General features: G+C 48.2%; 1 protein-coding gene across 11 annotated transcripts; it reads left to right on the forward strand.

Annotated features, from left to right (window-relative positions):
- The first annotated feature begins 951 nt into the window (after positions 1-951).
- On the forward strand, positions 952-21,252 carry LOC131499994 (orphan sodium- and chloride-dependent neurotransmitter transporter NTT5-like). 11 transcript variants are annotated; one of them, XM_058708630.1, is made up of 13 exons: positions 952-1,180; positions 1,303-1,551; positions 12,058-12,318; positions 12,495-12,652; positions 12,760-12,886; positions 13,039-13,217; positions 14,214-14,420; positions 14,624-14,862; positions 18,444-18,630; positions 19,051-19,252; positions 19,394-19,553; positions 19,868-20,033; positions 20,338-21,252. In XM_058708630.1, the coding sequence occupies exons 3-13, from the start codon at positions 12,096-12,098 to the stop codon at positions 20,728-20,730; spliced, it is 2,241 nt and encodes a 746-aa protein (XP_058564613.1). In that variant the 5' UTR covers positions 952-1,180; positions 1,303-1,551; positions 12,058-12,095; the 3' UTR covers positions 20,731-21,252. The 11 variants fall into 11 exon arrangements, with proteins under 11 accessions (XP_058564613.1, XP_058564616.1, XP_058564607.1 ...); XM_058708633.1 differs by having other exon boundaries at positions 20,333-20,606; XM_058708624.1 differs by having other exon boundaries at positions 953-1,180; positions 1,272-1,551; positions 20,248-21,252.
- The last annotated feature ends 5,179 nt before the right edge of the window (positions 21,253-26,431 follow it).

A 26,431-nucleotide genomic window follows, 5' to 3' on the forward strand; every position in this document is an offset into this window, starting at 1 on the left:
GTGCCAAGATTATAGAAATGTCCGCCCATGTTTCTTCCTAGTGAATTATGTTTTCATCTTTTATAGTGTGATCCTTGACCCATCTGAAATGTACTGTGATGTAAGGAGCATAATCTTTCCCAGGTGCCAATTGTTTCAACCCAATCACTGAATAATTCATGTTTTGCCCACCCATTTGAAATTCCACTTTATCACATCCTAATTTCCATCAGTACCCAGGTCCTCGTCTACACTTTGTAGTCTACGCCATCAGGTTACTGCGAACCTACTCCCCCCTCTTTTAGATATTGAAGCTTTACATAATGTTGAATCTTTATGGCACAGTGGCTAAGAACGTGAACTCTAAAACAGGCCCCCCTCGGTTCCTATCTTGGCTCTCCCTTTACCTCCGTCCGCAAAATGTGTTAACCATGAAGTCTACCAGCCAGACGAAATCTGCCTGGCAACCGGTGACATCACTCCGCCCACTGCAAGGCCGAATCTGGCAGGTAGCTGGTGACCCCTGGGCTCTGACCCGAAGAATAAGCTTGGAGAGATGATGCTCCAAGGAGTAAGGGATGGAGGTGGGGTGGGGAGAACCGCTGGTTCTCGCTTCACACTTAAGTACTCAGATCGTCGGGTTTCTGCCCCCGAAACCGCGGGGCAGGCGTCACTCTGCAGAGTGATGGGGCCCAGACGCAGGCAATGGGATGTGGGCTATGGACCCGAAGCCCAGAAGAATGAATCAACAGGGGCAGGCACGCCTAGGGGCTGGGCTCAGTTGTGAGCATCTCCAGGGTGAATTGCCTAAATCGCCTTATGGCTGCAGCGAAATATTAAAATCACCGCTGGCCCCAATAGCGGTGGTTCCCCGCAGAAACTCCGACCTTTGTCGCGCGCCCAGGCAGCCCCCCCCCTGCCTCGCCACGCCCACAGAAGCGACCGGTCTTCTCCAGACTCGCGCGTCAGTGGCGGGTAAAGGGGGGTGTAGTGGCCCTAGCCCCCCAGCTCCTAACCTCTCGGGGCGCCAGCCATCTTGTTTCCCCGGCCACCACCCCCCACCGCCTCTGGATGTAGACCACCCAGCCTCCCCTCCTAATCTCCCTTTCTCTCCAGGAATTTAGGGATCCAGGATGCCCTGAGTGTGGGAGGGGAGGGTTGGACACCAGACACCGAGAGGCAGAGTAGTAAAGGCCAGCAGGTAGAGCTGAAGTCTGGTGGCACGTCTTGCCCCTTCCTCCCTCCCCATCCCACCTCCCCTCCCCTCCCCCTTTCTCTCTCTCCCTCCTCAGGTCACCGATGGGGGACACCAACTTTCCCCAGCAGGTCACCTGGGCTGAGTCTGTGGGGTTGCGATGCTGTAGGCACATCCTTCACTGACCGGCTCCGAGGTGGACTCCTGGGACTCTCCCATCTGGATCGAAGAGTTTCCTGCCTGGTCTTCAAACTGCTTGTCGCTCCTTTGATTCTCTGAGAGCCTGGCGGAGAGTAGACAGAGCAGGGGGAATCCCAGAAAGACGGAGTTCCCATATCCAGGCGGGGCCGGACTGGTGACAAAGACAACTATCCCAGGCAAGTGCTACCTGGGCTGACCCCTCTGGCGGGGGAGGGGGTGTGAAGGCAGAAGAAGCATTGGCAGCAGAGTGAATTGCAGGCAGCCTTGATGGGGTGACAGTGGTGGCTGCAGCTGCGGGTGGGGGCTGGGAGGAGCTGGAAGCACCGGGCCATTCAGGAAGGTCCCTGGGTGCTGACCTAAACAGGACTGAGTCTCCTCAGGAAGATTTAAGCAAATGATAGATTTGGTCAGGTTTATATAATGATGCTGGAATAAGTACCCATTAAAAATCATATTCGTAAAGAATATCACATAGGAAAACACTCCTGATAAAGTGGATGTATATATATAATCTCCAGTACTATGTCCAATTTGCAAGTAATACACATATTCATAGAGTATATATTAATATATATTTATGTGCTATATGCTGCATTTAACATTATCCAATACATAATATATAGTAATATCCAGTTTGTAAGAAATACACATGCATAACATATTCATATATACATATACTATAATAATACCCAATTTATAAAATTGGCTGTGCCTCCTTCTAAAACCTACAGGGAATCCCAGCAGTGCCTCCAAAAGAAAAAGAAAGAAAGAACTAAAGGGAGCAAACATTTTATTTTATTTCTAAATGTTTGTTTATTTTTGAAAGAGAGAGGGAGACAGAGTACAAGGGGGGAGGGGTAGAGAGAGAGGGAGGCACAGAATCTGAAGCAGGCTCCAGGCTCTGAGCTGTCGGCACAGAGCCCAACATATGGCTTGAACTTAACAAACGGTGAGATCATGACCTGAGCCGAAGTCGGATGCTTTAACTGCCTGAGCCACCCAGGTGCCCCAGGAGCAAACATTTTAAATCATGGTATTTTTTAAGACTGTATAGACGTTGCACCTAGTTAAACTAAAACCTCAAACTTAAGCAAGAAGAGGCAGATGGCCTGCCTTACAAATAGCAACAACCCTAAGCCATCTTCTAAAGTCACCAGGTTGAACTGAGCCAGACTGTGTGCTGCCCTGGAAGCGAATGCTGGTGCCAGTACTGCCCACAGAGGAGCTGAGAGGCATTTGCAGGGCAGGGTGACTGGCTGCCCCTCAGGCTGGAGTCTGTGCAGTGGGCTCTTGAATGGGTGGGGTGGGAGAGGGGCCACACACTTTCCAACCTCTAACTGGAAACTGGTCACCTGACAAAGGGTGTTCTAATAAGAGGAAAAGCCTGGGAGATGCGATCCGACTACCAAAATAGCAACATTTCCAGATTTCAACGGTTTGTGGAAGAATTGTGTTTTTTTTTTTAAGTTTATTTATTTATTTTGAGAGAGACAGACACAGCGTGAGTGGGGGAGGGGAAGAGAGAGAGGGGAAAAAGAGAGAATCCCAAGCAGGCTCCGAGCTGTTAGCGCAGATCCCGATGGCGGGCTCCATCTTACGACCGTGAGATCGTGATCTGAGCCAGTATCAAGAATCAGACACTTAACCGACTGAGCCACCCAGCCCTGTTGGAAGCATTTTAATCAGGACATCCCCAAGAGGGGCTACTGGGTGCATTGCACTAGGCATGAGAAAGGGTGTTTAGGTGTAAGGTGTATTAAAATCTCAAGAGACCTCTGGCAAAGGTGATCAAGGCTGGCTTCCTGGAGGAAGTTAGATCTGAGAGGAGACATCAGTGATGAGTTGAAGTTATCTGGATGAGGGAGGATGGGAAGGGGCAGAAGGGAGGGTGTTATGTGAGAAAGAGTCCTCTGTGCATTTACAGGCGTGTGTATGAACACTTAGAAACGTGACGTCTACTTTATATGGATTCTCTTTTTACATAAATGGTATCAAACATTTGATATTCTGTGACTTTTCACCCAGAAGTGTGTTTTGGAGACTCTGTTATGTTCTTACATACCATATACCTCTTTTTTATTATAAAATATTGTACATATTCACGGAAGTCCACAAAACTGAAATGTTCAGCTCAATGATCTATTCTCAAGCAAATACCCCAACCATCCTGGTCAGAAAAAGAACATCGCCTATATCCTCCGAATATTCCCTTGAGCCTCTCCCAAACCCCAACTCCTTCTGCCCCTCAGTGGGACTCACCATTCTGACCCTTAGGACCATTACTACTTTTCTTTCACTTATGGTTTTACCACCTCAGTGTGCATGCCTAAACACTTTAGTTTTTGGACTTTGATATAAACAGAGTCATATGGGGCACCTGGGTGGCGCAGTCGGTTAAGCGTCCGACTTCAGCCAGGTCACGATCTCGCGGTCTGTGAGTTCGAGCCCCGCGTCAGGGTCTGGGCCGATGGCTCGGAGCCTGGAGCCTGTTTCCGATTCTGTGTCTCCCTCTCTCTCTGCCCCTCCCCCGTTCATGCTCTGTCTCTCTCTGTCCCAAAAATAAATAAAAAAAAAAAAAAAAAAAAAAAAAACGTTGAAAAAAAAAAAATAAACAGAGTCATATGATATGTATTCTTTAGGATGTAGCTTCTTTCACCGAATATGAAGTTTTGGGGATTTATCCATATTGTTAAGTGTGGCTGTAGCTCATTTTCTTTGTTGTGTAGTGTTCTTTTGTACTGGCGATATCACTATATATATATATCCACGCTACTGTGTTGAACTTCCTGATCGTTTCCTGTTGGGGTTGTTGCAAACAGTGCTGTTAAGGAAATTCCTGTATGTGTGCTCTGTTGCACACAGTGAAATTGCTGTTCGTGGGATATATATATCTTCCTTTTTTTTTCTTTTAATGTTTATTTGCTTATTTTGAGAGCGAGAGGAGAGGGAGTGTGAGCTGGAGAGGGGCAGAGACAGAGGGAAAGAGAGAATCCGAAGCAGGCTCCATGTTCAGCACAGAGTCCCACTCGGGGCTCAATCTCACAAACCGTGAGGATCATGACCTGAGCCTAAATCAAGAGTCGGATGTTTAACTGATTGAACCACCCAGGCGCCCCTGTATACCTTCAATCTTAATAGGTAATGGCCCACCCATCTCTAAAACTAATTTTGTAAGTTTCCATTCCCCTCCCCCCCAGCAGTGTCTAATATTCCCCATGGCTCCTCATCCATCAATATTTGGTGTTCTTAGCCTTTCCATTCTACCAGTCTGACTGGTGTGAAGTGGCCCCTCAATGTGTTTTTTAATTAAAAAAAATTTTTTTTGAATGTTTGTTTATTTTTGAGAGACAAAGCACGAGCAGGGAGGGACAGAGAGAGAAAGGGAGACACAGAATCCGAAGCAGGCTCCAGGCTCTGAGCTGTCAGCACCAGAGCCTGACGAGGGCCCTGACCTGAAGTCAGATGCTTAACTGACTGAGTCACCTAGGCACCCCTCCCTCGGTGTGGTTTTAATCACCATTTCCCTTCTGTTTAAATAGTTTGAACCCTCTGATATATTGTTCACTGCCCATTTATTTGGAGGATGACTTTGGTGAAAGGTCTCCACATTTCCTGGAACATTTTTCTATTGGGTTATTTATATTTTTCTTATTAATTTGTAGGAGCTTTTTATAGATTCTGGATTTTTTTAAAAAAACCTCCCTCAGCTACACGTGTGGCAGATTTTTTCTCTGTGGCTTTTAACATTTTAATGCTGCCTCTTGATGAATAGATGTTCTGAATTCTAATGAACTCAAATTTACTTATTGTTTCCCTTATGGTTAGTGTTTTCCAAGTCCTGTTTCTGAAATCTTTCTCAACCTACAGATCATGAAGATACTCCCTCTTATTAACTTCTTTAGAAGCTTTATGAATTTGCCTTTCATTTTTTAATCTCATGGTCAAATTTCATTGTTTCCATATGAATATATATTTTCCCACCCTAATTATTTAATACTGTCATTTCCATGATACTCTGGGTTGACATGAAATCTCTATTTATTTAAAATTTTTACTTCTCTTAATAATCTGTTTTAGGTTTTGGTATAGAAGTCTCCTCTTTCTTTTGTTAGATTTATTCCTAAGCATTTGAAATATCTTAATTTTATTATTAATGTCATCTTTAATTTTTTTCATTACCTATTTATTTCTTGATAGTATCTAGAAATGCTATTTATTGTATTCCGTTAACCCTGTATCCAGCCACCTTGCTAGACTCACTTGCTGGTCCTAATAATGTGTTTATAGATTCTGTTTTATGTTTTACATACATAATCGTATCTGTAAATAATGACATTTTTTACTTCTCATCCCAACTTTACACTTTAAAAAATCTTGTTGCGCTTGCTGGCACCTTGTACCAATTATCGATTGCCACCCAAATGCTGCAGAACAAATTACTTCAAAATTCAGTGAGTTAAAACAACAAGAATTTATTATTGTACCTCATAAGCCATGAGGGTGGGCTCAACTAATATGTAAGGGAGTTAGTTGACTGGCCATTGACTGTTCGACACTAGCTTGAGCTGGGACCACTGGAGTGATTCAGCTCAGCTCAGATTTACATGTCTCGTCTTCCAGCAAATTAGCCTAGATATGTCCTCAGGGTGGTGACAAGAGTGTAAGAGAGCAAGAAGTGGGGCACCTGGGTGGCTCCATCGGTTAAGCGTCTGACTGGTTTCAGCTCAGGTCGTGATCTCCCGGTTCTGAGTTCAAGCCCCACACAGGGCTCCGTGCTGGCAGTATGGAGCCTGCTTGGGATTCCCTCTTTCTCTCCCTCTCTCTCTGCACCCCCCCCTCAAAAATAAATAAAAATTTAAAAAAAAATGAAGAGAACAAGAAGCAACAAGGAAGGCCTTTTTCAGCAAGGCTCTGAATGGGCACACCAGCCCCAATGCAAGGGGTAGGAAAGTAGATTATGGCCTCGTTAGTGAGAGGAACTGCAGAATCACATTGCAAAGGGAGTGGATATGGGACAAACTGAAGACTTAGAACCATGAATGCTGTCAATCAGCCCAGACTTTAAATCCAGTTTGACTAGAAGGGACTGTGGTGGGCATCTTTGTCTTATTCCCGAACTCCAAGGGAAAGCTTTCAACATTTTATCATTAAGTACAGTATTTGCTGTAGCTTTTTTGTAAATAACCTCTATGAAATTACAGATGTTCCTTTCTATTCCTAGTTTCCTAAAGTGTTTTTTTTTTTTAATGTTTATTCATTTTTGAGAGATAAGAGAGAGACAGAGCATGAGCAGGGGAGGGGCGGAGAGAGAGGGAGACACAGAATCCGAAGCAGGCTCCAGGCTCTGAGCTGTCAGCACAGAGCCTGATGTGGGGTTCGAACCTACAAACCATGAGATCATGACCTGAGTCTGACGCTTAACCAACTGAACCACCCAGGCACCCCAGTTTGTTTGTTTTTTTTAAAGAAATGGTTGTTGGGTTTTGTAGAATATTTACACAAATATTGAAATGATTGTATCATTTTTATCCTTTTTATGTTATCATTGATTTTTTACTTCTTTTTTTAAATGTTTATTTATTTTTGAGGGAGGGAGAGAGAGAGAGAGAGAGAGCATGCGAGCAGGGGAGGGGCAGAGAGAGAGAATCCCAAGCAGGCTCCACACTGTCAGCACAGAGCCTAGTGCAGGGCTCAATCTCACCACCCAGGGGTCTCTGACATTTTACTTCTAAACTTTCCTGTATTACTGGAATAAACTCAATACAGTTGTGAAGTTATATATATTGTGTGTGTGTGTGTGTGTGTGTGTATGTTTTAGTTTATTTATTTTGAGACAGGGCACGAGTTGGGTAGGGGCAAAGAGAAAGAATCCCAAGCAGGCTCCACACTGTCAGCAGAGAGCCCAGTGTGGGTTAGAATTCACATACCATGAGATCATGATCTAAGTGGAAGTCAGATGCTCAACCGACTGAGCCACCCAGGTGCTCTGATATGTAATATTTTCATTATCATTCTGTTCAAAATATTTTCTGATGTCCGTTATAATCAATTCTTTAACCACTGGTTATTTTTAAATGTAGTTCTTAATATCCAAACATAGGGATCTTTAAACTAATTTTTGTTAATTTCTAGCTTAATTGCGTGTGGTCAGAAGTGTATTCTGTGTGACTGTGATCCTTTGGAATTTGTTGAGATTTGTTTTACAGAAAATATGGTCGATTTTTTTGTGTAATTGTTTAGCATGTTCTTTAAAAGTATGTAATCTGCAGGTGTTGAATATAGTGTGTGTGTGTACATATAAATATATATTCATTAGGTCAAATGTGCTAATTAAGTTGTTCAGGTCTTCTATATCCTTAATGAATTTTTGCTCTTTATCTTTTATGCCTAAGATAAGTAGATTCTATCAATTTCCTACATTTTGAGGCCACATTAAGGAATGTATAACATTTTAGAGGCACTGGAGTGGCTCAGTCAGTTGAATGTCCAATTCTTGATTTCAGCTCAGGTCATGATTTCATGGTTCATGGGATTGAGCCCCACGTCCCTGACAGCACAGAGCCTGCTTTGGATTCTCTCTCTCCCTCTCTCTCTGCCCCTCCCCCTACTCACACTCTCTCTTTCTCTCTCAAAAAAAAAAAAAAAAAAAAAAGATGCATAACATTTTAGGATTCATATGTCTTCCCAGTGAAAGGGAACTTTTTATCATTATTAAATTTCCCTCTTGGGGCGCCTGGGTGGCTCAGTCCTTTGGGTGTCTGACTTCAGCTCAGGCCATGATCTCCTGGTTTGTGAGTTTGAGCCTCGAGTCGGACTCTGTGCTGACAGCTCAGAGCCTGGAGCTTGCTTCTGTGTCTCCCTCTCTCTCTGCCCCTCCCCCATTCACACTCAATCTCTCTCTCAAAAATAAATAAACATTAAAAAAATTTTTAATTTCCCTCTTTATCTCTGGAGGCTTTACTTTAAATATTAAATGCATCTTAATATATAAATATTAAGTACATATAAACATTAATACTATAATGTGTAAAAATTATATATTAATATATTAGTAAAGCTATACAAGCTTTCTTTTGGGTAGAGTTTTCATGAAATACTATTTTCCATGCTTTTTACTTTTAATTATTCCAAATTCTTACATTTTAGGTGTCTCTTGTTAACAGCATTTAGTCTGATTTCAGGTTTTTATTAAGTCTGAAAACTTCATCTGTAATTGGAGCATTCAGTCCATTTACATTTAATACAAATACTGAAATGTTTAACTTTAAATCTACCATTTAATTAGGTGTTTTGTACCTGCCCTATCTACTCTAGATTACTTTTTCTCTTCTTCTTGCATTCTTTGTGCATGGTTTGTTTTTATTAGTCTTTTTTTCCCCTCTTATAGCTTAGAAGTTCCATTTCTTTGCTGTTCTTTTAATGGTTCCCCTGGATATTAAATATGCAGCATTTTATCAAATAATATTTATCGGTACCCTAAGTGAACCAAACGAGAGTTCGTCCACCTGATGCTAAGCAAGCAAATAAAAACCGGCACCAAGCTTTTGCAGTGAAGAAAGATTTACTGGGTGGCTACCACCCAGGGGAACCAGGAGCTAATGCCGAAAAGTCCCAAACTCCCTGATGACTTCCAAGTGGGGGTTGGGGGGGGGCAGTTGGAGGGTAGTTTAAAGGGTGAAAATTCAGGGTGAGGGTCTCAGGGTCTTGGATCACTCTGATTTTTTTATTTTTGAGAGAGAGAGAGAGCGAGCGAGAGCGAGAGTGCACGAGCAGGGGAGGGGCAGAGAGAGAGAGGGAGACACAGAATCCGAAGCAGCTCCAGGCTCAGAGCTGTCAGCACACAGCGCCATACAGGGCTTGAACTCACAAATTGTGAGATCATGACCTAAGCCACAGTTGGACACTTAACCGACTGAGCCACCCAGGCGCCCCAGATCATGTTGATTAATTAAGGATTTGCTCAACTATATTTCCTTTCTTGACCATCTTGACCTTCTGGCAAGTTCCTGACTGGTTTGGGTGTGACTGGAGCAGGGCCATCGCTCTGCTTTAGGGGCCTGAACCGATAAACCATTCTGAGCAGACTGCATTAGTGATGTCATCTCTAGAGTACAGAGGCAGAAGTTCCACATCCTGTGACTACTAAGCCGCAAATTATTATGTTTTCTTGCAAACGCGGCACCTTAGACTTGTTACGTCCGGCAGAACAGCATCCCACAGACTTTTCAGGAGGCAACTCATTTCCTGAGGCAGTTTAACAGTAGCTAAGGGCTATGTGACTCTGGTCAGAAGCAGCTGAGAGCCCCATGTCTAAATTGTGGAGTCTAGCGGCGGGGGGGGGGGGGGGGGGGGGGGGGGGGGGGGGGGGGCTTGCATCGCTGGTGTCAGGACTTTTATCCTCTTCCCAGACAATAAAAAGTACTTACAACAATTAAATTCCACTAACCACCCTCCTTATCTTCACTGTGGTGCAATTCTTACTCTTTGCTTAATTAAAACCAAACAAGATGTTACCATTACTTTTTGTGCAGTCTCAGTTCCATCCCCATATTTGCATTTCCATTACTCCTGATTCCTTTCTGCATGTCTGACCTTCCATCGAGGATCATTTCCTCTCTTGGGGCGCCTGGGTGGCTCAATCGGTTGAGTGTCCCTCTTTGGCTCACAGTTTGTGGGTTTGAACCCTGCATCGGGCTCTGTGCTCACAGCCCAGAGCCCACTTTGGATTCTCTGTCCCCCTCGCTCTCTGCCCCTCCCCCGCTCTCAGAAATAAACATTTTTCTTAAAAAGATAACTTTCCCTCTTATGGAAGAATCCTCCGTCTTATTTCCTGGAGTTGAGGGCTTCTGGTGAGAGCACTCTCTGAAGTTTTGTCTTTATTCCATCTTCATTCTTGAAATAATTCGGGGATCCACGAATTCCCGGCTGATTGCTGTATTGCTTTTGACAGTGGCTGATGCATAAATTGTTCCACAATCTAATCCAGTTAAATTCAGGCTTTTTTACGGCAGTAAGTTTTTGAACTCAGTGTTTGACGTTTGTTCTGACGCCAGGAGGGATCTTCTTAGCTGTCTCTTTCCTCCGTTCTCTCTAGTGTATTCCTGGCCTAAATTTACTGATTTTGAGTGTGCCCTCAGGCTTAAACTTCTTCACACCCTGTTTCAAATAAAGTCAGTTTCTTTGGGAAGAGCTTCTGGGCCCATTTGTTCTGAAGACCTGTCTCTCTCCCAGGACAAGATCTTCAGAGCTGGATGGGAACAGAGGCCTGCTTCTCTCTGAGTGCTTTTGGAGCAGGGTGCCACGTGGAGCATTAACCTCTGGTCTTACTGAGTTGCCCCTCCTGACATATAACCTCCACCTCACCAATGAGCTGGGGCAAGGGGGTGACCAGGGCCCCCAGTATTCTCCACTTGTCGGGCCACAAATGAGGGCAGAGTGGAAGAAAGGGGCTCCGGACCTTTATACCACACACTTTCCTGGAATTTCGTCTCTGCCACATGTCGCCAAAAAGGAATGACAAACGCTGGTGATCTGCCCCTCCTGGGAAGGTGCCTGTAGCCTCTGAGTGGGAACTGGGGAGAGAGGGAACCCTGTGCAGTTTCCACAGCACTGGGCCGGGAGTGAGGAGGGAGGGAGCAGGCTGTGGGTCACATGCCACAGACTCTCCCTGTTCATGGTGAGTTTTAGCAGATTTTCCTGACTAAACGTTTGCTGTGTGCCCTGAAGACATTTTCCAGAGTCCTTGAATGTTTTCTTTCTTGGTAATGTTCACAGGCTGTGTTTGTTTCACTAGGGGATGGGTCCACAGAAACTCACTGCTCCCCTCCCCACCCCCCCCCTCCCGCCATCTTGCTGCCTTTCCAGAAATAGAACCCCAAGGAAGCTCTTTAATTCCACCAATCTCTATACCCCACCTTAGATCTCTTGAATCAGAATCTGGAAGAGTGAGGCTTGGAGAATGAAAGGCAGGAGTCTGGAGGTTTTTGAGAGCTCCTCAAATGGTTGGGATACACAGGCTGGAGAACCGCTGGCCTAGAAGCCCACATGCATTAGCTGGGCCAAGTAGACTAGAAGGAGAAAGGAAAGAAACCTGAGTTTCTTGAGTCTTTACTGTGTCCTTGGCACTCAATATCCACTATGTCATTTTTAATCCTTTCAGATGGGGCTGATTTTTTTTTAACTAAGGTTTTTAAAGTTTATTGATTTATTTTGAGAGACAGAGCATGAGCTTGAGCAGGGAAGGGGTAGAGAGGGGGGAGAGAGACAATTCCAAGCAGGCTCCACATTGTCAGCGTGGAGCCATGTGGGGCTTGAACTCACAAACTGTGAGATCACGACCTGAGCCAAAATGAAGAGTCAGACGCTTAAGCGACTGAGCCACCCAGGTGCCCCCAGATGGGGCTAATGTTCAGCTGACATTCCAGGGGCTATGGCTGGTTCATTCTGATTGGTGCTCACACCATAACATTACTAAATATTTTGAAATTCATCTAGCTTGTAAGATGAGAGAAAAAAACAACAACAACCGAGTCTCAAGGTGATGAAATTATTTGCCCAAAGTCCACTAGTGAGAAGGGCCAAGAGGTAAATTGTGGCCATTTGTTGCCCTGAAACCCTGCCGGCATGAAGTTTCAGTGTCTGAGACATAGCCCGTAAAGTCTGCTATTTTTGATGACCCCAAGATTCCGTCAGGAGTTAGTTGGCCTGAAAGAAGAAAGTCATGGAGTCCCTTGAAGAAATATCAGAGGAAGAGGCTCCCAAAGGACCCAGAACTTCCTCCTTCCTGTCCGGGAAGCTCACAGCCAAGGAGATTCTGGCCACCAAGACCCAAAACTACTTTGCTGAGACTAAAAGAACCGAGGATATCTTAATGCAGGTCGCTTTCTCCATTGGGCTGGGTAGCATATGGCGTTTCCCTTACCTGTGTCAGCGGAACGGAGGAGGTAAGGCCAAGGACCTGGGTCTTGAGTTTGGGGAAGGAGTTTTAAGTCTTGAAGCCCAGACTCCCGGGCCCTGGGGGAGGAGACACCTGGAGGTTCACCCAGACTTCTAGGGGATAAAGAGGAGGGGGGCCGGGACTCCTGGCTGCCTGAGCACAGCGCCTGGCTCCCTTCTCCAGGCAGCTTTATCCTGATGTACTTCTTCATGCTCCTCTCGTTTGGGATTCCCCTCCTGTACATGGAGATGATCATGGGGCATTGGCTGCGTGTGGACAACATCCGGGTCTGGAAGCAGCTCGTCCCCTGGCTGGGCGGCATAGGATACGCTAGCATATTGGTGAATGAGGGGCCCGGGCAAGAGGCATCCCCAAGTCACCCCTTGTGGTCTCCAGGCCCCCCGTCTCTGTCCATCCTGTCCCTCAGGCCCACTGTGTCCACCCCTAGGTGTGCATCTTGATGAGCTTGTATAATAGCGTCATCATCACCTGGAGCCTCTCCTACCTGGCCAACTCCTTTGATAACTCCCTGCCCTGGAACCAGTGCCCACTGGTGAAGACCACCAATGTCACTGGTGAGGAGAGGGAGAGAGGAGGCCGGCAGGGCCAAGGGAGGCAAGGGCACCAAGGAGCAGGAGAGAGGCAGTGAGAGCCACGGGGGAGGAAGTGAAGAGCGGGGGACAGGCACCTAGTGAGGTGGTGCCTAAGCACCTGGGTCCCCCCCCAGACGTCTCTTGCCTTCGGACTGTGTCCCACCAGTACTTCTGGTACCACACCACCCTGAGCGCCTCAGGCCACATTGAGGAAGGGGTCGACGCCCTCGTCCTGCACCTCACACTGGGCATCTTTGCAGCCTGGTTCCTCCTCTTCTTAACCATGATCACAGGGCTGAAGATTTCAATGCAGGTAAGCCACCACCCCTACCCCCCCACCAACCCCGCCACAATACGGCCGGACACCATCCCACTCCTTCCTGCTGACCTCTCTTCTCTAATCCCCAAGACCCTCCCCCACTCCCAGAGGACAGGCTCTGCCATCCAGGGCTCCCCAAAGCAGCAGCATCAACCCCTCCTGTCACAAAGAACTGCCCCTGTCCCACCCACTGCAGGAAGGAGCGCCTGGTACCCACTCTTCCCCATGCCTCACCCCCAGGTCACAGCAGTGGAGACCTTCTAGAGCAGACCACAGCCTCGCCCCTTGAACCTTGCACCCTGTGCCTGCCCGCATATTGACAGGGCCTGTTAATCCCTGAAGGAGCCAGTTGGCTACCAGTTCCTTTCCAGAGTCTTCCATTTTATTTTATTCCAACCCATACTTCCAGTCCACGCCCCTGCCACCTGGATCATCTTCTCCTTACGTGGAAAATTTATTCTGGTGTGTTTATTAGGTCACTTCAGTTAACCTTACCCGCAGCTTCTGGCCCCCAAAACAGTTCATGCAGTCGGTTTCCACCCCATGTGTCCCTGGAGCCATCTCTCCACAGCCTTCGAGATAAAGCAGATTTTACTAAAGGCTCAGTAGGGGCACATGGAGGGAGGGGGCCTGCCTTCCTCTCCCAGAGCGGAAAGAACCAGAAATACTTCAAAATTCCCACTGATCGTGTTACTCTCTCCCTAAGTCTCTCCTCGGTTGCTTTTCCTCTGTCTTCACCGGTGACATTGTCCCATGCGGTTAACTCACGCCAAGACCATAAAACCCAGGCAGATGATAATGTCCAGCTGCCCTACCACATAAAAGCCATCTCTACTTGGTGTCTCACCCCTCACCTCTGAGCAGCTTATTGGTAGATTCTCCCCCCAAAACAACATCACCGTCTCCTAAGGATAATCCTCTGACAGCTCCCTCATGTCACAGCCAGGCCACCTTCACCCGGCTCAGCCCAGCTTATCTCCCTCTCTCTAGGCCTGCCGACCTGTGCTCCCTGTAATGCTTGCCTCCGCCTGCCCCTCCTCCCCACTTCTCCTGACTTCTGGTTTCTGTCTTGACCCACCTGGCCAGATCCTGATTTTTTCGGTATTCCTCCTCTACATCGTCCTCCTCTGCTTCCTCATCCGAAGTCTCTTCTTGGAAGGTGCAGTTGCCAGCCTCAGACGTATGGTGACCACAGAGGTGAGGCTGGGGACTCCACACCTCCTCCCTCCCACAGCTCCCCAGGCCTTCTCTGACTCTTCTTCTCAGACACCTTTCCTAAGGCCCCCAGCCCGCCCCTCATCCCTCTGCTCCCCTGCCCAGCTTGCCCTTCTTCCAGCTCATCGACGGGTCTACCCTCAGGCTCACCCCCAAACGTCTCTCTCTCCCAACCCCATCCACAGCTCTCATCCTGGGCCTCGCTGGACCTCTGGCGTCAGGCAGGAGGCCATGTGGTTTATTCCTTAGGCCTGGGCCTGGGCACCACCATCAACTTCTCCTCCAAGGCTGGAGGCAACAGCTACATCCAGGTGGCCTCCTTGGTGGCCCTGGTCAACCTGGTGACCTCATTGCTGCTCACATCCATCATCTTTATAGTGCTGGAGTTCTGGGCTACCACCAGCGGCCACATCTGTGTTGAGAAGTGAGTAATTACAGCCTTGCAGGTCCAACAGGAGGTCCCTCCCTCCACCTTAGCAATCCCCCAGCCTCATGGGCCTTCACGCTCTGGCCTCTCCAATAATAATAACAACAATAACAGCAACAGTTATCATAGTCATCATAATATCACATTCTCAGAGAAAGCTGCCAAATGATAATATTCTAAAAAATTTTTTAATGTTTATTTATTTGGGGGTGGGGGTGGGGGGAAGGGACAGAGAGAGAGGGAAGGAGAATCCCAAGCAGGGTCTGCGCTGTTAGCACTGAGCCTGAAGTGGGACTCAATCCCACAAACTGTGAGATCATGACCGAAGCTGAAACCAAGCATCGGACGCTCCGCCAACTGAACCACCTGGGTGCCCCCAAATGATACTGTTCTAATATCCACCACTTTATAGATAAGAAAATAGGCCCAGAGACAGGACGGTCCAAAGGTTTCCATAAATTGTATTTGGTGTAAAGAAGACTTCAAAATCAGTTCTTTAACTCGCAGAGGTTGTACAGCATCCTGGGCCACAATCAAAGGTTACTGGCCTAGGCTACATATTGGAATCATTTGGGGAACCTTAGAAAACACTTACACCTGAGTCTCACTTCCAGCGATTCTGATTTACTTGGTCTGGGATGCCTTCAGGCATTGGGATTTTTTTTTTTTTTTTAAATGTCCAAGGTGGGGGATGCCCGGGTGGCTCATAGGTTAAGCATCTGACTTCAGCTCAAGTCATGATCTCACGGTTCATGAGTTCGAGCCCCACATTGGGCTCTGTGCTGGTAGCTCAGAGCCTGGAGCCTGTCTTGGATTCTGTGTCTCTGCCCCTCCCCTGCTCTCTCTCTCCCTCTCCCTCTCAAAAATAAACAAACATTAAAAAAAATTTATAAAAAAAAAAAAATCTCCGGGGCGCCTGGGTGGCTCAGTCGGTTGAGCATCCGACTTCGGCTCAGGTCATGATCTCACAGTTTATGGGTTCGAGCCCCGCATCAGGCTCTGTGCTGACCGCTTGCTCAGAGCCTGGAGCCTGCTTCAGATTCTGTGTCTCCTCTCTCTGCCTCTCCCCACTCACGCTTTGTCTCACTCTGTTTCTCAAAAATAAATAAATGTAAAAAAAAAAAAAAAAATCTCCAAGGTGGGATTTTTCTTCCAGTTAGGATGTTGAAGGATACAAAAGTCCATGCTTCCTTGGTACCAGCAATTTTAAAAATGGATAAAATAAAAATAATACTTTCCTATAATGTTACTGAAGAGCAGTAGACACAAAGGAGCCCTCATGAACTAAATAAAGCCAGGAGAGTAATGAGTTCATCGTACATGAGCAAAGAGCCACGAATGCCTTCATATCTGGGGGTAAGTGGCTCCTCGGGTGCATGTGGCTGGAGGCACAGGCCTGTCACGGATGGAGAGACTTTGCACTGACAAGGAGAAACCGTGCAAGCATTTAATAACAGTATGGGCTGCCAGCAGGTGTTGGAATCGCAACGAGCCCCCAAGAAGGAAATACACCACTGGACCCAACGGTTTGCCTCTCTGTTCCCAGGAAAGGTTTGTGGAGAAGAGGCAGAAGTGCAAGGGAGACAAGGGAGCAAGCAGAGGAGCTCCGCCTAGTCCTGTGGTTTCAGGACCTGTGGCCCCACTGGAGCTGTGTGCGAAGACAAACCCAAAACATCTACAGCTACTATCTGGCCCACTTCAACCCAAATAACGACAACATCAAAGATACTAGTCCTCATGGTGGGGGGAAGGGCAGTGTGCAGGAAGTTGGGGGCATGGCCCGAGGGCAACGTGAGCCCTCCTTAATCCCATTTGAAGGCAGAGAAAAAACTAATGAAAACTGTCACCCACCCCAGCTCGCCTCAACGCTTAGAAAACTAACTAAATAGCCCTAACTCTTAGCTGCCTGTTGGAATAAAAGTCTTAAATTTATCGAGATTTCGCAAAATAAAACAGATCACAGACCTTCCTCCTTTGTTGTTCTATCTACAACGCCCCACATGGAATTGAACACTCTCGAGACATTCCGAAACCCAGGAAAATAGAATCCATAGCCAAGAGAAAAAAAAAAAGAAGACCCAAAGATCATCAAGACATTAGAATGAGCAGACAAGACCTTTAAAACAACGATTATAAATATGTTAAGGGATTGCATAGAAAAGAGTAAAATGGAAGCAGTGGAGATATTTTAGGAAAGATATGGAAAATCTAACAAAGAACCACATGGAAATTATAGAACTCAAAGTCGATGAAAACGAAGTTTCGCTGGATGTATTTAGTATTCATCCAGCAGAATAAAGGATCAGTTAATTTGAGGACAGGTAAATAGAAGTTCTACAAAGTGAAACAAAGAGGAAAAAAAGAACGAAAAAACTGAAGAAGACCTTCAGTGACCTATAGGACTAATATATGTGGGGGGGAGGGTTAGTTTATTTTTTATTTGTTCTGAAAGAGAGAGCAAGCGGGGGAGGGGCAGAAAGAGAGAGAGACAGAATCCCAAGCAGGCTCCGTGCTGTCAGTGCAGAGCCCGATGAAGGGCTCAATCTCATGAACCATGAGATGACCTGAGCCAAAATCAAGTCGGACACTTAACCAACCGAGCCACCCAGGCGCCCCAAGATTAATCTATGTTTAATTGGAGTTGTGGGAGGAGAGGTATAATGGGCGAAACTGCAAACAATCCAAATGTCTGCTAGGAGGTGAGTAGATAACAAATCTTAGTATAGTCATTCAATGAATGGAATACTATCTGCCAATTAAAATGAATGAACTGGGTTTTTTAATTAATGTATATTTTTTAATGTTTATTTTTGAGACGGAGACAGAGCATGAGTGGGGGAGGGGCAGAGAAAGAGGGAGACACAGAACCTGAAACAGGCTCCAGTCTCTGAGCTGTCAGCACAGAGCCCGACATGGGGCCCAAACCCATGAACCACGAGATCACGATCTGAGCCGAAGTCGGACGCCCAACCGAGCCACCCAGGCGCCCCTATTAATATTTTTTAATGTTTATTTTTGAGAGAGAGCATGAGCAGGAGAGGGGCAGAGACAGAGGGAGACACAGAATCTGAAGCAGGCTGCAGGCTCTGAGCTGTCAGCACAGAATATCATGTGGGGCTTGAACTCATGAACCACAAGATCATGACCTGAGCCGAAGTCCAATCCTTAACTGACTGAACCACCCAGGTGCCCCTAAATATCCCCCTTTTTATTAGGACACCAGTCCTACTGGATTAGGGGCCAGTATGACCTCATCTTCAATTACTTCTGTAACAACCCTCTTTCCAAACAAGGTCACATTCTGAGGTAGTGGGCCTTAGGACTTGAACATATGAATTTAGTGGGGGGCACACTTCAACCCGTAACACTGAGGAGTCCTAGCTACAACAAATCTAGAGTCTTCTGCCCCTTCAGGGACTCCCCAGCGCAACTCCCCTGCCAAGTCCACCTGATTCACTTCCAGCCCCTGTCTATTTGCCCTTGTTACTCGGCTGAACTCCTCTTGCACAACTCACTTTCCTCTCAGGCAGCAGAGGGGCCAGACTGCTCACCACATTTCCTTTGCTTTTCCCATTCAGGAGTGTCTCAAAATTGATAAGCCTGATAAAAAAGGGGGTGCTGCCTCAGGATGCCAAGCCCCCGGAAGACATCCTCCTCCTGCCCGCCCTGGACTACCTAGACTGGATCAGCAATCTCCCTCAACACCTCCAGTACCCGGTCATCCGCTTCTCCCCATCCTGCAGCATCATGACCCAGAAGGATAAGGTGTGTTTGTGGGGGTGGGAGGGTGCTTCCCAGAGGCCCCACAGGACACTGGGAAATGCATTTCCCAGGAGCCTCATGGGCCACCCACGCATCTTCAGAGGAAGGTGGCAGTTATAATCAAGTCTCCACCACCGTTACCTGTGCACTAGGGTCTTCGCTAAGTGGTCACTTGACTTTAATCCTCACATCAACCCTAGGAGCCCAGTTTGTTAGAGGAGGAAACTGCGGCCTCAAGAGGTGAAGCTCACACAGCTCAGGAAAGCAAGCAGGGCAAACACTCAGCCTTCTGCCGTCTGCCCACCACTCTCTGCCTCTTTCCTCTGTCCGAGACAGACATTGCTAATCGATCACTGCACCATTTCCCCCCCCCCCACCCCCAATCCAGACCCACCACTGCCTGAGAGCTCTTCTCCCCCACAGTTCATGGAGGGCCCTGGCCTGGCATTCGCAGCTTTCTCCCAAGCCATCTCGCTGTTCCCTGGCGCCTCTCTCTGGGCCATCCTCTTCTTCTTGGCCTTGGTCATCATGGGGCTGAGCACCTTGATGAGCATCTTGGAAGGCATTGTCTGTCCCCTCCAGACCTCCTTCTCCCTCTTCAGGAGGTATCCCAAGCTGCTCTCAGGTACTGTGGGTTCTCGGCCTAGCAAAGACCCTGCCCTGCTGCCCCCTCTCCCCAGGCCACCCCAATCTGTAGAGCTCACTTTGACCCCTAGCCCAGCCCTGCGCATAGACCTCAGTGTGGCCAAACCTGCCTTTGTCACAGTGCTCATCTGCTTGGGAGGTTTTCTGGGCAGCCTCGTCTTCACCAGTCACGCTGGCAGCTACATAATGTCCTTGTTTGATGACTGCCTGGTCCCACTCACCCTCATCGTCATTGTGGCCTTCCAGAATGTGGCCCTGGCCTGGATCTATGGAGCCAGGAGGTGACGTCCAAGCCCCGGGGGCCCATCCAGCCAGGGACCCACCCCAGGTCTCTGCTCCCTTTGTCCATCCCACAGCAGGGGGGCCCAGCCAGCGGCTGGCGGGGTACAGGCACAAGGAGCAGTCAGGAACCAGGGGCCGTAGGGGACAGTCTGAAGGCAGAGGGCTGGAGCACTACACGCATGCAGGTTCCCGTCCTCAGCGAGGGCCCAGCAGGACTTGGCAGCCAGTGAGAGAACCGCTCCCAAGCGCTCGGGTGCCGGCTGCCAGAGGAGGGCTCCTACCCAGACATCTACGCCTGTTGTTCCCTCCCCAGGTCCAGGGAAGAAATGTTCAGTAAGCTGGGCCACCTGCTGTGGTCCTTCTTCACTTTCCTGTGGCGCTACGTGACCCTGCCTGGGCTGCTGGCCCTCTTCACCATCTGCCTCACGCAGCTCCACCGGAGGGTACCGTCCTACTACATCGCCTGGAACAGCAGTATGGTGAGGTCCCCCTACCCTGGCCTCTCACCACCACGCCGGGCCCCGTTCATCTCATCTCCCACTCCACGGAGACCCGAGGTCTGGACTCCTTCCATCCCCAGGGAACCTTTAGCCAGCTTCCCAGTCCCTGGGGAGTGGAATCCCCAGCATCGCAGGGATTGAACCCCCCCCCCCCCCACTTCCTCCCACGCTGCTCCCTTCTTTCGGCCTCCAGAGCCAGGAAGTAAAACAGCCCTACCTGCAGAGCACCCTGAGCTGGGTCACCTTCCTCAGCATCCTCACCTTTCTGCCGATCCCAGTGCAGCCACTCCACCACTGGTGGCACCTCGAGGACCACATTGCTTCTGATCCCTTTGAAAAGCTACAGTCCAAAAAGATGCCCTTGGTGCCCCCCAAGTCGTTACAGTACCCCAGACACCAACTGGTGACGTCCCAGAAGACAGACACTGAATGCTCATCTAGAAAAGTCAACCCACCCTTGATTAGGAGGCTGAACCTGAGCTCCTTATGGAGGTTCAGCCTGCCCTTGAGCGAGTACAACCAGAGCTCTTCCTGGTTCAGCCTGCCTGTCATTTCATCCCTGACATCTGCGCTGTCCATGAGGAATGCCAGCACTCCCGTTTCAAGGCAGGTGAGCCCGGCCTCAGTAACCATAGACAACAGTGACAAGACCAGGGAGACCCAGGAAGAAAATTAGGACTCTGTTCAATAACTGGTGACACCACCCATTTTTCCAAATCTGGCATTAGCGTCCACCTTGCTACAGAAATAATCGGTCCTGTCGGGAAGTAGGGAGAGGGACACATGGAAATTTTGCCTAGCAACCACTGACATCACTCAGTTGGCCTTGGGAGGAAATGGACAACTCAGGAGCGCCTTCCTCTCCTGGAATAATACCGATTCTGCTAAGTGGAACACTCTGCTCTGGGGTTGGAGAATTCAGAAGAAATCAACTCAGCCATTCACAGGGCTGCACCTAGGGCCTCCTTTCTCCCTGTGAGGAGGGAGCATCATGTTGGCATGATGGAGATGGGCCTCGAGGCACTTTCCGGGATCCAGCCTTCCCAGTTATCATGGAGACAGACAGTGTTCTCTCCAAACCCCAAACTCGACCACCAACCTGGAACACTGGGGTAGCTAACGCCTCCAGGGCTGCTCTCTCAGAACGGGGCTGGGATAACAAAGCTGAGTCAATAAATTGATCCACTGAGACCCCGCACACAGGCTGTGGGCACAGTGTTCTTTCCATCAGCCTCCTTCTACACACATATCGTCCAGATCTCCAACCTCTGGTGAACTGAGTGTCCAATCTGGTGATTCCAATCTCCCATTCCCTTTGGGACACAGACACTGAGTTTCTAGACTCCTCCTTGTTCTGGAGTTGAGCCAAACCATTGGGGAACTTTGCAGCAATCAGTATCACTCAATCTAGAAAGTGTGTTAACCCTTAAACCTAACTTGGTAGTTGGGTGACCATACTAAATGTCTTATAATTATCATCTACCAAGAGGGTAGCATGCCTAGAACAGCACCTGGCAGGTAGGTCCTCTCTAGCTATCATGCTTTGTTCTCACGTGGGGTGGTCGGTCACCCACTTGGGCGCTGGGAGGGAGGTCACCTGGATTCTGTGGGCTCAGGACCCAGAAGTCTTAGAGAAAGAACACAGAGCTTACTAGGTTTGTCTGCGGGGATAAGTGGCACCACCCTACCTCTTTGAATATCAGATGGAGTGAAGGCACCTGGGGGGTGGGGGGAGGCACCTTCTAGAAGCCACACCTCTTAGGGACTTCCTGGGTAACTCCCCATCCCCAGAGGTCATGACCTTGGGCATCAAGGTCCCATCACCACCCTCTCTGGTTCCCAATCACCTCCCAAGTGCCTGCCTGCCCATTCATACCTTCTATTTACCTCAGAGGCCTCTAAACATTCTTCATCACACTCCCCTATCCATGACAACCTTTTGAGAAAATATTCCCAACATATGTAAGAAATCTACTTGTGACCTGCTGTCATTCTACATACTTAATATTGGCAAAGCTTTGTCTTGCTTATTTTGGTTGAAAAAAATCTAAATTTTTCCTCCTGCATCTCCAGTGTAAATGGCTTCTACAACCTGATTTGAAGAGCCCCGGAAAAGGCAGAGGCAGAAGCTCACAGGCCCTTCCTTGTGTCTAAGACTCACCCCTCCTGCCTTCCTGCCTCCTCCCTTGCTCTCTAGGGACCCTGGGTCTGGGATGACATGGCCCAGGAAACGAGCTGGGTGGAGAGGCCCTGGTCCCCGTACCCTCTCTCACCCTCTCCGAGTCTCTTCCCCTCTCCGGGCCAGGGCCGGCCACCCCAGGCCAGGTATGCCAAGAGTCCGGCGGGGTAAGATAAAAGCCAGTGTAGATGATGCATCTTCACCCACGTAGGGCTCTGGCAAGAAGGTGTTTTTTTTGTGCGAGGTTGTGGGGTGAGAAGTCCCCGCATGGAGGACGCCGTCCCAGGTCCTCTGGGACCTCAGAAGCCCCCAGGCCTCTGTTAGCACTTAGACAAGGCAACAGACGGGCGCTTTGCTGGGCTCCTTCACGCACCTCTCCTTCCAGGGAGTGGAAACTGCAGGAGGCTCAGAGAAGAGAAACAGCTGCTCTGAGATCAAGTAACCAGTCAGCGACTCAGGTGCAAATAGAATTGAGGTCCTCGGGTTTCTAGTCTGGGAACCTTTTCTTGTTCATTTCCATACCAGGTTAACCACTTCTTGACCTACCTTCCCCAGTCTGAGGTGGGTGCTTCCACAAGCATGGAGGCGAAAACGAGGACATTTGAGGTGACCTGTGTGCCGGGGGTGGGGGGGGGGGGGAGGCACGGCGGTTGGCGATCTTGGTGAAAGTGGAGTGGGAGCCTCCGGCCCGTCTGCAACGGCTGTGGTGGAAGAGGTCTTGCAGCAGGGGCGAGGGGGGTTGTTTTAACCTGGATTTGGGTGACCATACGTTGGCTAAGTTAAGCCACATGCGTGGCATCGGCAAGTAGCTGCAGCTCAGACGGGAGTCGGCAAACCTTTCCTATAAAGGACCAGATAATAAATATTTTTGGCTTTGCAGGACGTATGGCCTCTATTGTACATTCTTTGTGTTTTTTTTTTTATAACTTTTAAAAAGGTTAAAAAAAAAAATCAGTCCTAGCTCAAGGGCCAGAGATAACAGGCCGTAGTTTGCCAACCTCTGATCTAGGGCCATGTCAGGCCAACAAGAAAATGCTGGTGGCTAAACCAGAATTTAGTTTGAACTCCCTAGTTGGCCCGCTTTGGGCTAGGCTGTCATCCAGAGGGTTGGAACCACCAGGCTGTCCAGCAGAAAGATGACCCAAGGATGGTCAGGAACCAGAATCCTTAATTTTCAGAATAAGTCTTTGTAACTCCCCCACCCCTTCAGCCTCAGCCATTATCCAGGAGACAGCCTGGAAGAGGTGAAGCCTCTCCGGAAACACGCACATCCAGGGACCAAACCGCCTACCTAAGGTGTGTGGACCAGGAGAACGCGAGGAAGGTAGTCCGAAATATATTCTGCACTGATTTGTGAGGAAATCGTTCCAATAATACCAGATGCTTGTGGAGGGTAGGGAAAAGAGAAAGTCTCTTCCAATACCTTAACTCTACATTTCAGTCTGTCTTCCCGGGTTGGCTTTGGGGTTGGGTGGCTGCCGCACCCCAGTGGACATTACCAGTTAGTTGACCCCACCCCAGAACGCAGACGTAAGGCTAGAGAGTCACAACGCCTCCAGGGGCGGGGCCTCCTCTTTCAAGGAGTGTTTCACGGCAAAGCGGGAACAGCCGCCTTTTCCTCAAAGGTGCGTTCGTGGAGGTTGTGTCAGCAGGTGGCGCTGTTGTGCCGGGAAATGGCCTCCCTGAGGGCCGCGGCAGGCGTGAGGACAGGAAAACCGGGATTCCCCTTTCTCCTTTTGGGATTCCTGCAATTTCTGTAGACCGCCCTGGAGACGACCGCACGCGCTCCAGTCTCTGGACGGGAGAATCCCCTGACAACAGGACATTCACAGTACGGACCGGAGAAACATGTACTAGTAGAAGCCATAACAGCACGTTGAACTGGCCCCAGGGCCCCTGCCCAACAGTCACTTCAGCTCACTTTCCCCCAAGTGTGCCTCCTCAGTTGAATTCAGTTTTTTCTCCTTGGGGAACATGGACCAAGGAGCTTCAGCAAAATCTCCACCTGTGAGCTATACAAGAGCCGCAAAAGGCTCTTGTTGGAGGCTTGAGGACCAACCACTTGTCTTTCCTAAACTACGAAATGTCTGAGCCCACACAGTCCTCAGGTGATGACTTGGGTCACGGGGCCTCCTTTTTGTCTTCATTTAAAACCCACCTATTCCTAGTTAACTGTGATTGGGTGGCAGGCAAGGCCACGAAAGTGGTGGAGCTCATGGCTAACAGTCATTCCTTCCAAAGATGCACAAAGGGCCGACAAGCGCAGGTGAAGAAGGTCAACGCCATTAATCATCAGGGGAACGCAAATCAAGCCCACAATGAGATACCACTTCACACCCACCAGAATATCCATGACCAAAGAAAATGGAAAGTCCCAAGTGTCAGTGTGGATCTGAAGAAATCGGAACCTCAGGCATGGCTGGTGGGAATGTGAAATGTAGCCACCGTGAAAATCAGCTTGGCAGTTCCCCAAAAAGTTAAACATAGAAATATCAGCAATTCCACTCTAGGCACACACCCAAAGGAACTGAAGACACTGTTCAAAAAACAAAACAAAAACAAAACCTTGTACGTGAACGTTCATAGCAGCATTATTCACAATCGTCAAAAAGTAGAAACCATCCAAATGTCCATCAACGGATGAATGGACAAAAGTGGTATGTCCACACCGTGGATGTGATTCAGTCACAGGAAGGCATGAAATTCTGATACAACACCGATGAACCTTGAAAACACTGTGCTAAGTGAAACAAGTCAAACACAGGGGACCTCATATGTTCTGATTCAATTTGTATGAAATATCCAGGATAGGCAAATCTAAGCGATAGCAGAATGGTGGTTGCCGGGGGCTGGGGAAAAGAATGAGCGGGGAGTTCTTCATGGGTACAAGGTTCCTGTTTGGAGTGATGAAGACTTCTGGAACTGGATAAATAATAAACTGAAAAAAAAAAAATCTCTGTGCCCTTCCCCTGCTCGTGCTCACTCTCTAATAAAAAATTTGGGGGGATAGGGGGCGTCTGGTGGCTCAGTCGTTTGTCTGACTTCGACTCAGGTCATAATCTCCCGGTTTGTGAGTTCGAGCCCCACATCCATCGGGCTGTGTGCCGACAGCTCAGAGCCTGGAGCCTGCTTCGGATTCTGTGTCTCCCTCTCTCTCTGCCCCTCCCCTGCTCACTCACTTTTTCTCTCTCTCCCTCTCTAAAATAAACATTAAAAAAATTAAATTTTTTTACAAATTAAGAAAAAAAGAAAATCCCAAAGAACCTGCGAAAATTATACAGTGAATTTAGCAAAGTCATAGAATACATCAATGAACAAAAGAAATCAGCAGTATTTCTGCAGACCAGCAATAAGCAATTAGAAAATTTAAAAATTTCAAACAGTGCTGTATTAATATTGCCACCATCGTTTATATTATTACTACTTGGGCTAGTGAGAATTCAGCATCTTCCGGAGAAATCTGGTTGCCACACAACACTTGGCAGTATTTCAAAGCTATTCTGCACCCGAAGGTGGCAGATAGTTGGAATTCTTCCAATTTGGAGGAAGGATGTTTTGGTTTTGATTTTTGGATGCGATGGTTGTTGGTGGTTTTCTTGCTATTTAATAACTGCTGTCAGTTCAGTCTTGTCATTACCAGTTTAGGTTGTTATGGGTTGTTTAGTTAAACTGCATGTATAATGACGCATATTTGCCTCAATTCCATGTGTGCGTGGCCTGCAATTTCCCACTAATTAGACTCTTTAAAGACGTTTCTGCAGTGAGCTTCTCAAATTTGCATCATCTGTTCCCCTCTTGCCAAAGCAGATGTATGCAGCACCCACCCACCCCCTCTCCAGGAAATAATTTGCTTATTATCACTGAGTTCTTTTTCCACTGGAAAGGAAAAACTAAGGGGGTGCAGATGGTTGGGGGTTTTTGTCCCACCAAAGTGAAAACCAACAAAATAGTGCCAAGATGTGCTGGGCCTGGGGGCACCTGGGTGGTTCAGTCAGCTAAGTGTCCGATTTCGGCTCAGGTCATGACCTCACGGTTTGTGAGTTCAACCCCCACAATGGGCTCTCTGCTGTCAGCACAGAGCCCGCTTCAGATCCTCTATCTGCCTCTCCCCTGCTTGCACTCTCTCTCTCTCTCAAAAATAAACATTAAAAGAGAGAGAGAGAGAGAGATGCTGAGCCTAAGTTAGACAGCAACAGTG

This window comes from Neofelis nebulosa, chromosome 17 (genome assembly GCF_028018385.1).
Source record: "Neofelis nebulosa isolate mNeoNeb1 chromosome 17, mNeoNeb1.pri, whole genome shotgun sequence".
NCBI lineage: Eukaryota > Metazoa > Chordata > Mammalia > Carnivora > Felidae > Neofelis > Neofelis nebulosa.